Source organism: Mobula hypostoma, chromosome 1, assembly GCF_963921235.1.
Source record: "Mobula hypostoma chromosome 1, sMobHyp1.1, whole genome shotgun sequence".
In the NCBI taxonomy this organism is placed as follows: domain Eukaryota; kingdom Metazoa; phylum Chordata; class Chondrichthyes; order Myliobatiformes; family Myliobatidae; genus Mobula; species Mobula hypostoma.
Window position 1 is genome coordinate 27094427 of NC_086097.1, and position 12348 is coordinate 27106774.

At 45.7% G+C, this 12348-nt stretch overlaps 1 protein-coding gene across 3 annotated transcripts in view; it reads right to left on the reverse strand.

Moving 5' to 3' along the window:
* LOC134344908 (epithelial cell adhesion molecule-like) overlaps nt 1–10581 on the reverse strand; it is a 30264-nt gene extending 19683 nt beyond the window's left edge. For all 3 annotated transcript variants that reach the window (XM_063045054.1, XM_063045048.1, XM_063045040.1), the window contains exons 1-2: nt 10396–10581; nt 3913–4083 (exon numbers count right to left, since the gene is read on the reverse strand). In XM_063045054.1, coding sequence (XP_062901124.1) covers nt 3913–4083; nt 10396–10468 — 244 coding nt within the window. In that variant the 5' untranslated portion in view covers nt 10469–10581. The remainder of the gene's footprint in view (nt 1–3912; nt 4084–10395) is intronic.
* Between the last annotated feature and the right edge of the window lie 1767 nt (nt 10582–12348).

The following is a 12348-nucleotide window of genomic DNA, read 5'->3' on the forward strand; positions in this document are numbered from 1 at the left end:
TTTCCTTTTTCTCTCTGTATTGCATTGAAAACATAGAAACCTAGAAATCTACGGCACATTACAGGCCCTTCGGCCCACAATGTTGTGCTAACCATGTAACCTACTCGAGAAACTCCTTGGAATTTCCCTACTGCACAGCCCTCTATTTTTCTAAGCTCCGTGTGCCTATCTAAGGGTCTCTTAAAAGACCCTTTTGTATCCTCCTCTACCACCATCGCTGGCAGTGCATTCCATGCACTCACCACTCTCTGTGTGAAAAACTTACCTCTGACATCCCCCTTGTACCTACTTCCAAGCACCTTATTTCTGTGCCCTCTTGTGCTAGCCATTTCAGCCCTGGGAAAAAGCCTCTGACTATCCACACGATCAATGCCTCTCATCATCTTATACACCTCTGTTAGGTCACCTCTCATCCTCCGTCGCTCCAAGGAGAAAAGGCCGAGTTGAAGCAACCTGTTTCAGCGTTGTGCTGCTGCACGTGCCAGTGATATTAAACCTGATTCTGCTTCTGATTTGGGAACTAAATCTGAATCTGATGAGATCAACACACACAGTCATTTTCCCAGAGGGCACAGGTTTTTGGTGAGAGGGGAGAGATCTAAAAGGGACCTGAGGGGCAACTTTTTCACATGGAGAGTGGTTGGCATCTGGAATGAGCTGCCAGAGAAAGTGGTAGAGCGAGGTACAATAATATCTAAATGACTCTAGGTCAAGAACATGGAGAGGAAACCTAGGAAAGGCTTAAAGGGCAGCGGAGGTTTACAAGAATGATCCTGGGAATGAAAGAGTTAATGCATGAAGAGTATTCGATGGCTTTGGGCCTCTGTCGAAAGGCTTAGATAGAATGGATTTGGAGAGGATATTTCCAGTAGTGGGAGAGTCTAGGACCAGAGGGCACAGCCTCAGGATACAAGGACGTCCCTTTAGAACAGAGCTGAGAAGGAATTCCTTTACCCAGAGGGTGGTATATCTGTGGAATTCTTGGCCACATATCAGTATGGAGGCCAAATCATTGGGTATATTTAAAGCAGAGCTTGATAGATTCTTGATTAGTTAGGGTGTCAAAGGTTATGGGGAGAAGGCAAGAGGATGGGGTTGAAGGGGATAATAAATCAGCCATGATGGAATGGCAGAGCAGATGCGATGGGCCAAATGGCCTAATTCTGCTCCTATGTCTTCTGGAAATGGGTCAAACGAGAGCAATTGGGACTAACTTCGATGGGCACCTTGGTCAGCATGGATGAATTGGGCCGAAGGGCCTGTATCCGTGTTGAATATGATGGGATGTGCAAAGTGAGTCATTGCTTACATAACTATTGCAACAAGAACAGAAATGCTGTAAGATCTCAGCCAGTACAGCAGCTTCTGGAAAGGAAAACCAGAGAATATTTTTGGTTATCTGCTTTCCAGTTCTGAGAGAGGGTCCCTGACTCAAACATTGACTGGTTTCACATTCCACGTATGCTGTTTGACTGACTGAGCCCCTTTGCAGATTCATTTTACACACCTATCACTGTACACCTTATATAAAGTGTACACCGTGTGAAAGATATTGACTTATAAACTACAGTATATTTTATTTTACATATTATGGATACAATGAGCTAAAAATTCCCATAATAGGTATAAATAAAGTAGAGGAAGAAACACAAAAAGCTGGAAGAACTCAGCAGGTCAGGCAGCATCTCTGAAAATGAATAAACAGTTGAAGTTTTGGGCCGAGACCCTTTATCAAGACTGTAAAAGGAAGGGAGAGGATACAGAATAAAAAAGATAGGCAGAAAGAAGGAGGGCTAGCTGGAAGGTGGTAGATGTGGCCAGGTGGGTGGGAAACCCAAAGGGCAGGAGGAGGAATCTGATAGGAGAGGAGAGTGGACCATGGGAGAAAGGGAAGGAGGAGAGGCAACAGGGGGAGTTGATAGGCAGGTGAAGAGAAGGGGTAAGAGGCCAGAGTGGGGAATAGAAAAGGGAAGGGGGAGGGGAAAAATGAAAAAAAAATTACCCGAAGGTGAAATTGATGTTCATGCCATTAGGTTGGTGTTTAATGAAGCAGGGAGTTTACGTAAATGTGTAATGTTTATATGGAGACACCAGGGGGCAGCACAGTAGTGTGGCAATTAGTGGAACACTTTACAGGGCCAGTGAATTGGATTCGGTTTTCCCATTGCTGACTTTAATAAGTTTGTACCTTCTCCCCGTGACTGTGTGGGCTTCCTCCCATATTCCAAAGACATATGGGTAGGATTAGCGAGTTGTGGGCACGCTGTGCCGGAAGCATGGCGACACTAGTGGGCTGTGTTGGTCATCGATACAAATGACACATTTCACTGCATGTTTCGATGCACATGTGACAAACAAAGCCAATCTTTAAAAGAGACAGCAGATGCAGCAACAAACAATTTGCTGGTGGAACTCAGCGGGTCGAGCAGCATCTGTTGTGGGGGGGTGAGCAACTGTCAACATTTCAGATCAGAACCTTGCATCTGACGGGAAATGATAAAGTGACAAGGTACCTCGTGGCAAGAGGAAATCTTCTGGGTATCAGCAGGGCACATGAAAACACAGTAGGATAGTGATTGTCAGTGTAGTTTCATTACGTGCAAGGTCTGTGATGAATATGGAATGTAGGGATTGTAAATTTGGACTCTAATCCAGGTTTATGATGTGTTCTAGTATTTAGATCTAGTTCTGGTTGTTTTTTAGACCATAAGACCACAAGACATAGAAGCAGAATTAAGCCATCTGGCCCATCGAGTCTGCTCCGCCATTCAATCATGGCTGATCCTTTTTTTTAATCTCTTCCTCAACCCCAGTTCCCGGCCTTCTCCCCATAACCTTTGATGCCATGTCCAATCAAGAACCTGTCAATCTCTGCCTTAAATACACACAACGACCTGGCCTCCACAGCTGCACGTGGCAACAAATTCTACAAATTCACCACCCACTGGCTAAAGTAATTTCTCCATATCTGTTTTAAATGGACGCCCCTCTATTCTGAGGCTGTGCCCTCTTGTCCTAGACTCCCCCACCATGGGAAACATCCTTTCCAAATCTGTCCAGATCTTTCAACATTCGAAAGGTTTCAGTGAGATCACCCCTCGCCCTTCTAAATTCCAGCGAGTACAGACCCACAGCCATCAAATGTTCTTCGTATTTCATTCCTGGAATCATCCTTGTGAACCTCCTCTGGACCCTCTCCAATGCCAGCACATCTTTGCTAAGATGAGTCCAGAACTATTCACAATTCTCAAGGTGAGGCCTCGCTAGTGCCTTATAAAGCCTCAGCATCACTTCCCTGCACAGCTAGTGGCAGCAAGGGACATGAGTGATCAGTGGTATAGACCAATCACAGTCTAATTAAGCAGGGCCAACGGGGCTGAATACCTTTCAAAGCTTTCAAGGGGAATGGAAACCAACAGATATAAATTTTTCTGTTACTACTTTTGGCTGATTTTTGAATCGAGGTGACCTGCAGAAAATGAACACTGAGCTGAACTGTACTGAAATATACCTTCTGATTTTGTGTTTTATATTCTGTGTTTTTTCTCTTTTTTTGTTGCCATTTGCACATGGGGGGGTATTTGATATTCAATGTTTTTGTTTAAGCGAGTTGATTCAATGGTTCTTTATTTTGTGACTGCCTGGGGGGAGGACAAATTTCAGAGTTGTATACTGTGATAATAAATGTACTTTGAAACTGTGTGGATTGCAGTCTGCAGAATACAGTGGTACTGGGTTGCATTGGTGTCAGGGTTACAGTCGGTGCATGACTGCAGCGATGCTGGGAGTGACGAGATGCATTGTTAGTGGGTTTGCAGAGGATGCGACTGATGCATTGGTTTCAGCAGTGCAGGGCTGGCGGCGAGGCAGCAATAGCGCAGGCTCGGAGTGAGGGCGGAAGCTGAGACTCACACTGGTTGCAGTTGACTGTTAGGTTGTCGAAGCCTCGGAAGACGGCCTCGCACGTTCCACACCGGTTGAGGTGGCAGGTCACGTACTCGTTGTACTTGCAGCTGGCGTCCTCGCACACCTCGTCAAACTCACAGTTTTCCCGGGCAGGAGAGGCATCGGGGCACTCGTCATCTACCAAAGGAGGGACGGGGTGAACACCGGCTCCCGGCAACAACCTTCCCCTTCCTTACCACAGAAACGGCTCTGCCCAAGACCGCAACAAACAGTCACAGACTAGTGGTTAGTTCCAAACAAGGGACCCTGGCTCATCCAGAAAGACTTACTAATGAAGTACCACTTAATTGTAGCTGCCGTTGTACAGTGGGGAGTCGGCAGCTGAGTAAAATAACACAAGTAGTAATGACCGGAAGACCTCAAGAAATGGGAGCAGGATCTAGGCCACGCGACCTCTCAAGCCGGTGCTGCCTTTCACCAAGATCATGACTGACCCAACTTTTCTTAAGTTCACACTCTAATTCGGAATCCCTTGCCAATTAGAAACCTATCCGTGTCAGCTTTGAATATGTTCAAAGATTCACCCGCACAGGAATTCCAGAGACAGACAACTCCTTAAAGAAGGAAATCTTCACTTCCTGGTCTAAAATGAGCACCAACACTCCAAGACCATGCCCTCTGGTCCTAAACTTTCCATCAGTGGGGAAACACCCCCTCACCATTGACCTTGATAAGCTGCCAAGGATCTAATGTTTCTACGAAAACACCTCTCGTTCTCCTGCAACTCGGAGATTGCAGACCGGACTGTGCATAGAACATCGAACAGTATATTACAGCCAGGACAGGCCTGTCAGCCCACGGTGTTGTGCCGACCTTTTAAATCAGCTAACCCTTCCCTCCTACATTTTTCTATCTTCCATGTGCCTATCTAAGAGTTTCTTAAATGCTCTAATGCACAAGGGGGCTCCACACACCCACCACTCTTTGTGTAAAGGACTTACCTCTGACATCTCCCCTATACTTCCCTCCAATCATCTTAAAATTATGCCCCCCCCAGAGAAAATCTCTGGCTGTCCACTCTGTCTAAGCCTCTATCAAATCACCTCTCACCCTCCTTCACTCCAAACAGAAAGCCCTCGCTCACTCAACACATCCTCACAAGACATGCTCTCTAATCCAAGCAGCATCCTGGTAAATCTCTGCACCCTCTCTAAAGCTTCCTTAAATGAGGTGCCCAGAACTGAACACAATACGCTCTGGGTGTTCCAGCTTGTTCCATTTTCCCTTGTAAGGTTTTCTCTCCAAAGCTGTTGTCATCCTAGCATAGCTCCTCTCCCATAACATTGCCTTCCCTTAAGGCCATCACAACAGCACAGCGTACCACTGGTTCTCCCTGGGTCGCAAACACCTGACTTGTGTTCATTCTGTACATACGAGTGTGTGCTTGGGAGACTAGCGGGACAGATCTGCCAGCTGCTGCGGGTCTGAAGGCATCTTCTGCCAGGAGAGAACTGAGTTCATGGTTGCATTTCTGACAAGAACTGTTCCAGTTACGAATAGTTCTTAGGAACAGAACCTTACAGTGACCTGGGAAGGGACGTGTATTCTAGATTTGACTAATCACTTAGAGTGAATTAAAAATGCTATCGTTATTGTTGGCCGAATCCCAGAGGGTGATGAGGGAGATCGACCGGCTGGTTGAATGGGGTCCCAGAACAACCTGGCACTCAGTGTCAGTAAGCCCAAGGAGCTGATTGCGGACTCCAGGAAGGGGAATTCGGGAGAATGAGCACTGGTCCTTATCGAGGGATCAGCAGTGGAGAGAGTGAGCAGCTACAAGTTCCCGGGTGTCAACATCTTAGAGAGTCTACCCCCGGTCCAACACATTGATACAGTTGAGCAAGAAGTCATGCCAGCAGCCGTATTTCATTGGGGTTTTGAGGAGATTTGGTGTGTCACCAGTGTACAAGAGAGCACTCTGACTGGTTGCATTGCAGCCTCGTAGGGAGGCACCAGTGCATATGATCAGGAAAAGCTCCATAAGGTTGTAAACTCAGCCAGCTCCATCACGGTACTAGCCTCCCTGCCATTGAGGACATCTTCAAAAGGAGATGCCTTAAGGAGGCATCCATCACTGGGATCCTCACCACCCAGGACACGCCATCTTCCCCTTACCACCATTGGGGAGGAGGTTCGGGAGCCTGAAGACGTACACTCAATGTTTTGGGAGCAGCTTCTTCTCCTCTGCCATCAGATTTCTGAACAGTCCATTAATCCATGAACACTACCATGCTATTTTGCTCTCTGTTTGCACTATTTATTGATTTTCTTACAGTACATATTTCTTATTTATAGAATGTTTTCAATGTATTGCTGCTGCAAAACCACAACATTTCACAACATACGTTACTGATAGTGAACCTGATTCTGCTCCTATTCCTGGAAATACCGAGAAGGACAAACGGTTTCCATGGCGAAGAGTAATCAACTCTCCGTCAAAGCCTCTGGTCAAATACATTAACCTTGTTTCCCTCTGCATGCATGCTGCCTGACCTGCCAAGTGCTCTTGTCTGCAACAGCATTTCTGTTACAAAGTACAGTCCGGACCCTAAGGCCCATGAGTTAGTGCTAACCTTTTAACCTTCTCCGAGACCATTTAACTCTTCCCTCCCACATAGTCCTCCATTTTTTCTTTCATCCATGTGCTTGTCTAACAGTCTCTAATGTAACTGACAGGTTACACTTGAACCCGAGGGGGACCAATATCTTTACGGGCAGGTTTGCTAGAGCTGTTGGGGAGGGTTTAAACTAACTTGGCAGGGAGATGGGAACTATGGTGATAGGGCTGAGGCTGGGGCAGTTGGTATACAAGTACGAGGGGTGATTAATAAGTTTGTGGCCTAAGATAGAAGGAGTCAATTTTAGAAAACCTAGCACATTTATTTTTCGCATAGTCTCCTCCTACATTTACACTCTTAGTCCAGCGGCTGTGGAGCATACGGATCCCTTCTTTGTAGAAGTCGGTGTCTTGGACCTCCAGAAAGTGGTCCACAGCAGGGGTGATTGAAAAGTTTGTGGCCTAAGGTAGAAGGAGATGAGTTATTAACTTCAAACTTTCTGCATAATCACTCAAAGAGTTGAACTGCATGTGCATGTAATGAGAGCTGTATAACTCATCTCCTTCCACCTTAGGCCACTAACTTATCAATCGCCCCTCGTAAATGCAGTGTGTAGTGAGACTGAGAGGAGTGACTGGCAGATGATTGGTCAAATTTGCAGTCAGTGGGATGAATTGAAGTGTAACATGGGGGCAAAATTGAAAAGCGTGATGAATACAAGACTAGTGGTGTTATACCTGAATGCACACAGCAGATGATCTTGTAGCGCAGTTAGAGATTGGTATCGTTGATCCTTTGAACCTTTAACCTTCATCAGGGATTGTGGGCGCCCATGAGTCATGTCTGAAAGATCATACTTGGGAGCTTAAAATCCAAGGATACGCATTTTATCGATAGGACAGGCAGGTAGGCAAAGGGGGTAGGGTGGCTTTGTTGGTAAAAAAAAAATGAAATCAAATCCTTAAAAAGAGGCGACCTAGGATTGAAAGGTGTAGAACCCTTATGGGTAGAGTTATGTAACTGCAAGGGTAAAAAGGCCCCGATGGGTGTTATATACAGGCCTCCAAAAAGCAGCCAGGATGTGGGATATAAATTACAACAGGAGATAGAAAAGGAATGTAAAAATGGCAATGTTATGACAGTCATGGGGATTTCAATATGCAGTAGATTGGGAAAATCAAGATGATGTTGGATCATGAGAGAATATTTGTAGAATGCTTACAAGATGGCTTTTTAGAGCAGCTTATGGTTGGGCCCACTAGATGAAAAGCAATTCTGTACAGGGTCAGGAGAGGGAAAGACCAGAGATTGACCAGAGATTTTGATGGAAGGTTAATCCCTTTTCTCCATGGAAACTGTTTGTTCTGCTAGACATCTCCAGGAATAGAATCAGAATCAGGTTTATTATCACTAACAAGAGAAAATCTTCAGATGCTGGAAATCCGAGCAACAGACACAAAATTCTGGAGGAACTCAGCAGGCCAGGCAGCATCAATGGAAAAAAGTAAGTCAACGTTTCAGACTGAAACACTTCAGCAGGAGTCCAGCCAAAGGGTTTCCGCCCAAAAGGTCAACTGTACTTTTTTTCCATAGATGCTGATTTCCCCCAGCATTTTCTGTGTGTTGCTCTGTAAAGGATGCTGCGTGATGAACCTGATTGAATTAGTAAAGGAACCCTTAGGATGCAGTGATCATAATATGATAGAATTTATGCTGCAATTTGACAGGGAGAAGATAAAGTCAGATATATCAGTATCACAGTGGAGTAAAGACTATTACAGAGGTATCTGAGAGGAGCTGGTCAAGGCTGAGTGAAAGGGAACACTAGCACAGATGACGGCAGAACAGCAATGGTTGGAGTTTCTGGGAGCAATTCAGAAAGTGCAGGACGGATACATCGCAAGATGAAGAGTATTCTAAAGGGAGGATGAGGAAATTGTGGCTGACAAGGGAAGCATAAAAAGAAGAGAGCCGATAATATAGCAAAAATTAGTGGAAAGTTAGAGGATTGAGAACCTTTTAAAAACCAACAGAAGGCAACTAAAAAGCCATAAGGAGAGAAAAAATGAAATATGAAGGAAAGCCAGCCAATAAAATGAAAGTGGACACCAAAAGTTTTTCTCAGATATATAAAAAGTCAAAGAGGCGAGAGTGAGTATTGGACCACTGGAAAATAATAGAGGTAGAGGTAGAGGTAGAAAATAGAGAGGTAGTAATGGGAGACAAAGAAATGGTGAATGAATTTAATAATATTTTGCATCAATTTTCACTGTGGAAGACCCTAGCAGTATGGAAGAAATTTGAGAGTGTCAGGGGGCAGAAGTGAGTGTGGTTGGTATTACTAAGGAGAAAGTGCTTGAAAAGCTGAAGATTCTGAAGGTGGATAAGTCACCTGGGCCAGGTGGATTACACGCCGGAGCTCCGAAAGAGGTAGCTGAAGCAATTGTGGAGTAATGATCTTTTAAGAATCACTAGATTCTGGAATGGTTGCAGAGGACTAGAAAATTGTGAATGCCACTCCACTCTTTAAAAAGGGAGGCAGAAGAAAGGAAATTATATTTCCCTTCATTCCCACTCTTTGCCTCCTGCCAGTCAGCCAATCTTCTATCCATGCTAGTATCTTTGCTGTAATACCAGGGAGGAGGCAGGAGAATGGGATTGAGAGGGAGAATAAATTAGCCATGATGGAATGGCAGAGCATACTTGACAGGCTGAATGGCCTAATTCTGCTCCTATGTCTTACGACTCTACCACCACACCTGGCAGTGTGTTCCAGGCACCCACCACTGTAAAAACTCTATCTCCAACATAAAACATAGGAGAAGAATTAGGCCATTCAGCCCATCAAGTCTGCTCCGCCCTTCCACCATGGCTGATCCTAGATCCCACTCAACCCCATACACCTGCATTCTCGCCATATCCCTTGATGCCCTGACCGATCAGGAAATGATCAACTTCTGCCTTAAATGTACCCATGGACTTGGCCTCCACCACAGTCTGTGGCAGAGTGTTCCACAGATTTACTACTCTCTGGCCAAAGAAATTACTCCTACCTCCATTCTAAAAGGTTGCCCCCCTCTAGTTCTGGACACCCCCACCATAGGAAACATCCTCTCCACATCCACCCTATCTAGTCCTTTCAACATTCGGTAGGTTTCGATGCGATACCCCCCACATTCTTCTAAATTGCAGTGGGAAAGCTGCCAAATGCTCCCCGCATGTTAACCCTTTAATTCCCAGAATCATCCTTGTGAACCTCCTCTGGACTCTCTCCAAAGACAACACACCCTTTCTGAGATATGGGGCCCAAAACTGGTGACAATACTCCACGTGTGGCCTGGCTAGTGTGTTATAAAGGCTCAGCACTATCTCCTTGTTTTTATATTCTATTCTCCTTGAAATAAATGCCAACATTGCATTTGCCTTCTTTACCAGACTCAACCTGTAAATTAACCGTCTGAGAGTCTTGCACAAGGATTCTGGTCCCTCCCTAAACATCCCCCCCCCCCCAAACTTTCCTTCATTCACAAGGACGTTCTCTGGTATTAGCCATTGCCGCTCTGGGAGAAAGATGCTGTCTGTGCACTCTTTTGATATCTCTCACCTCCAACAAATCCTGCTTCTCTCCATTCTCCATCTCATCCTCCTCCTCCACTCCAAAAAGGAAAGCCCTTTCCCCATAAGGTGTGATCTCTAATCCAGGCAGTATCCCAGTAAATCTCTGCAGCCTCTCCCATCGGAGAGGTATTTATCCAAACATCCTGCTGTTGGATCCTTTTACGTTACACTAGAGCACAGATGAGTTTTGCATTATCCTCTATCAACCACGGAGCTGCAAACCCTGCTAGAGAAATTAGCACAACGGGCTTACCTGGTATGGCAGAATTTGTGCAGAGACGACCCATCAACACCGCCAGGAGAAGCAGGTAGCTATCTCTGCCCATGTTCCGTGCCTCTCGCACTGGAGCTGTGTTAGAAATGGCAAGCCTCCCTGTCTCCTCACAGAGTCTGAGGAGCTAGTGAACAGAATGCCTTCAGCTCCAGGGGAAGGGTTAAGTCAGCCAGATAAACTCAGCTGGTTTAAGTTTAACAGCCCCAGTTTGTTGTTACACCTGCAAGGCATGAACAATATCAAAAACTGGAAGCAAGCACGGGCTGGCAGGTGGGTTTGATAGAAGGTTAGGTATGTTCAGTCGCTCTGGAAAACTTCTACAGATGTACTGAGGCGTTCTAAGCCCCTGCTCAGATCGCACTTTAGGGTACAATACCCAAGAGGAGCTGGGATTGGATAAAGTCCAGAGGTTGTTTATGAAAATGATCCCAGGAATGAAAGGGTTAAAGTATGAAGAGCATCTGATGACTCTGGGTCTGTACTCGCTGGAGTTTATAAGAATGGAGTGGGGGAGACCTCATTGAAACCTGTCGAATATTGAAACGCCTAGAAAGAGTGGACGTGATGAGAATGTTTTCTATAGTGCGGGAGTGCGGGACCAGCAGGCGTAGCCTCAGAATAGAACAGAGATGAGGAGGAATTTTGACAGCCAGAAGATGGCAAATCAATGGAATTAATTGCAACAGACTGCTGTGGAGGGCAAGTCATTGGGTATATTTAAAGCGGAGCTTGATAGGTTCTTGATTAGTAAGAACATCGAAGGTTATAGGGAGAAGGCACGAGAATGGGGTTGAGGGGGAAAATAAATCAGCCCTGATCAAATAGCACAGCAGATTGGATGGATGAATGGCCCAATTCTGCCCCTTTGTCTTAGGGTCTTATAGCTGTCCTGACAGGTTGCATCATGGTCTGCGACAGCAATCTGGATGTTCAGGAATGCATGAAACTGCAGAGCAGGGACTCAGCCCAATACATCACAGGCACATCCCTCCCTGCCGTCAGCAGTACCTATAGGACGTTTAGCCTCAAGAAGGCAGCATCCATTATCAAAGATCCCTACCATCTGGGCAATGCCATCTTCTCACAGCTACCATAGAGGAGGAGGTACGCCACCTGAGGTCCCACACCACCAGGCCTGTCTTATTGGCCTTCTTTTTGTGCTGCATCAGATCCGGAGTAACAATTACTTCATTCTCCTTTAGACTTGTGCACTGCAAATGACTTTAAACCAATCTTGAATCTGACTGGTTGTGTCAGCACCTGGCATGGAGGTTCGCAAAAAGCCACAGAAGGTTGTAGACTCGGCCAGCTCCATCGTGGACTCTTCCCTCCCCACCATCGAGGAGACCTTCAAGAAGCCGTGTCTCAGGGAGGCAGAATCAAACGTTAAAGACTCTCACCATGCGGGACAGGCCCTCTTCTCCTTACTGCCATTAGGGAGAAGGTACTGCAGTGAAGACCCACACTCAACTACTTCTTCCCTTCCACGGTCAGGTTTCTGAATGGTTCATAAACCCATGACCACCACCCTGTTAGTCGTCTTTATTTATTGGTAACTTAACAGTAGTTTTTGTCTTGCACTTGCTGCTGCTGCAAAACAACAAATTTCACGCCGTCAGTAATAACAAACTCGATTGTGATGAGGAAGGAAGCTGAAGGTACTGGCTGTCAGAGAGCTCACAGGAAAGGAACAAAGGGCTTGTTCTTGGCACAGTGGCATCGCTACTGCATGGATCACAGTCGAGCCCAAGTTATGTACAACATACAGAGGTTAAGTAAGTGCAAACAAGGCTTCCTTTTTCAAACTCTCAGACGTCCAGCACACCCACAAGCAACGCAAGTTATCTGGGACGTCAGGCACTTTGTGGAGAAAGTTTAATACTTAACACACAAGCAGATAACAGCAGTTAATGCAAAATAAATATTTATTAA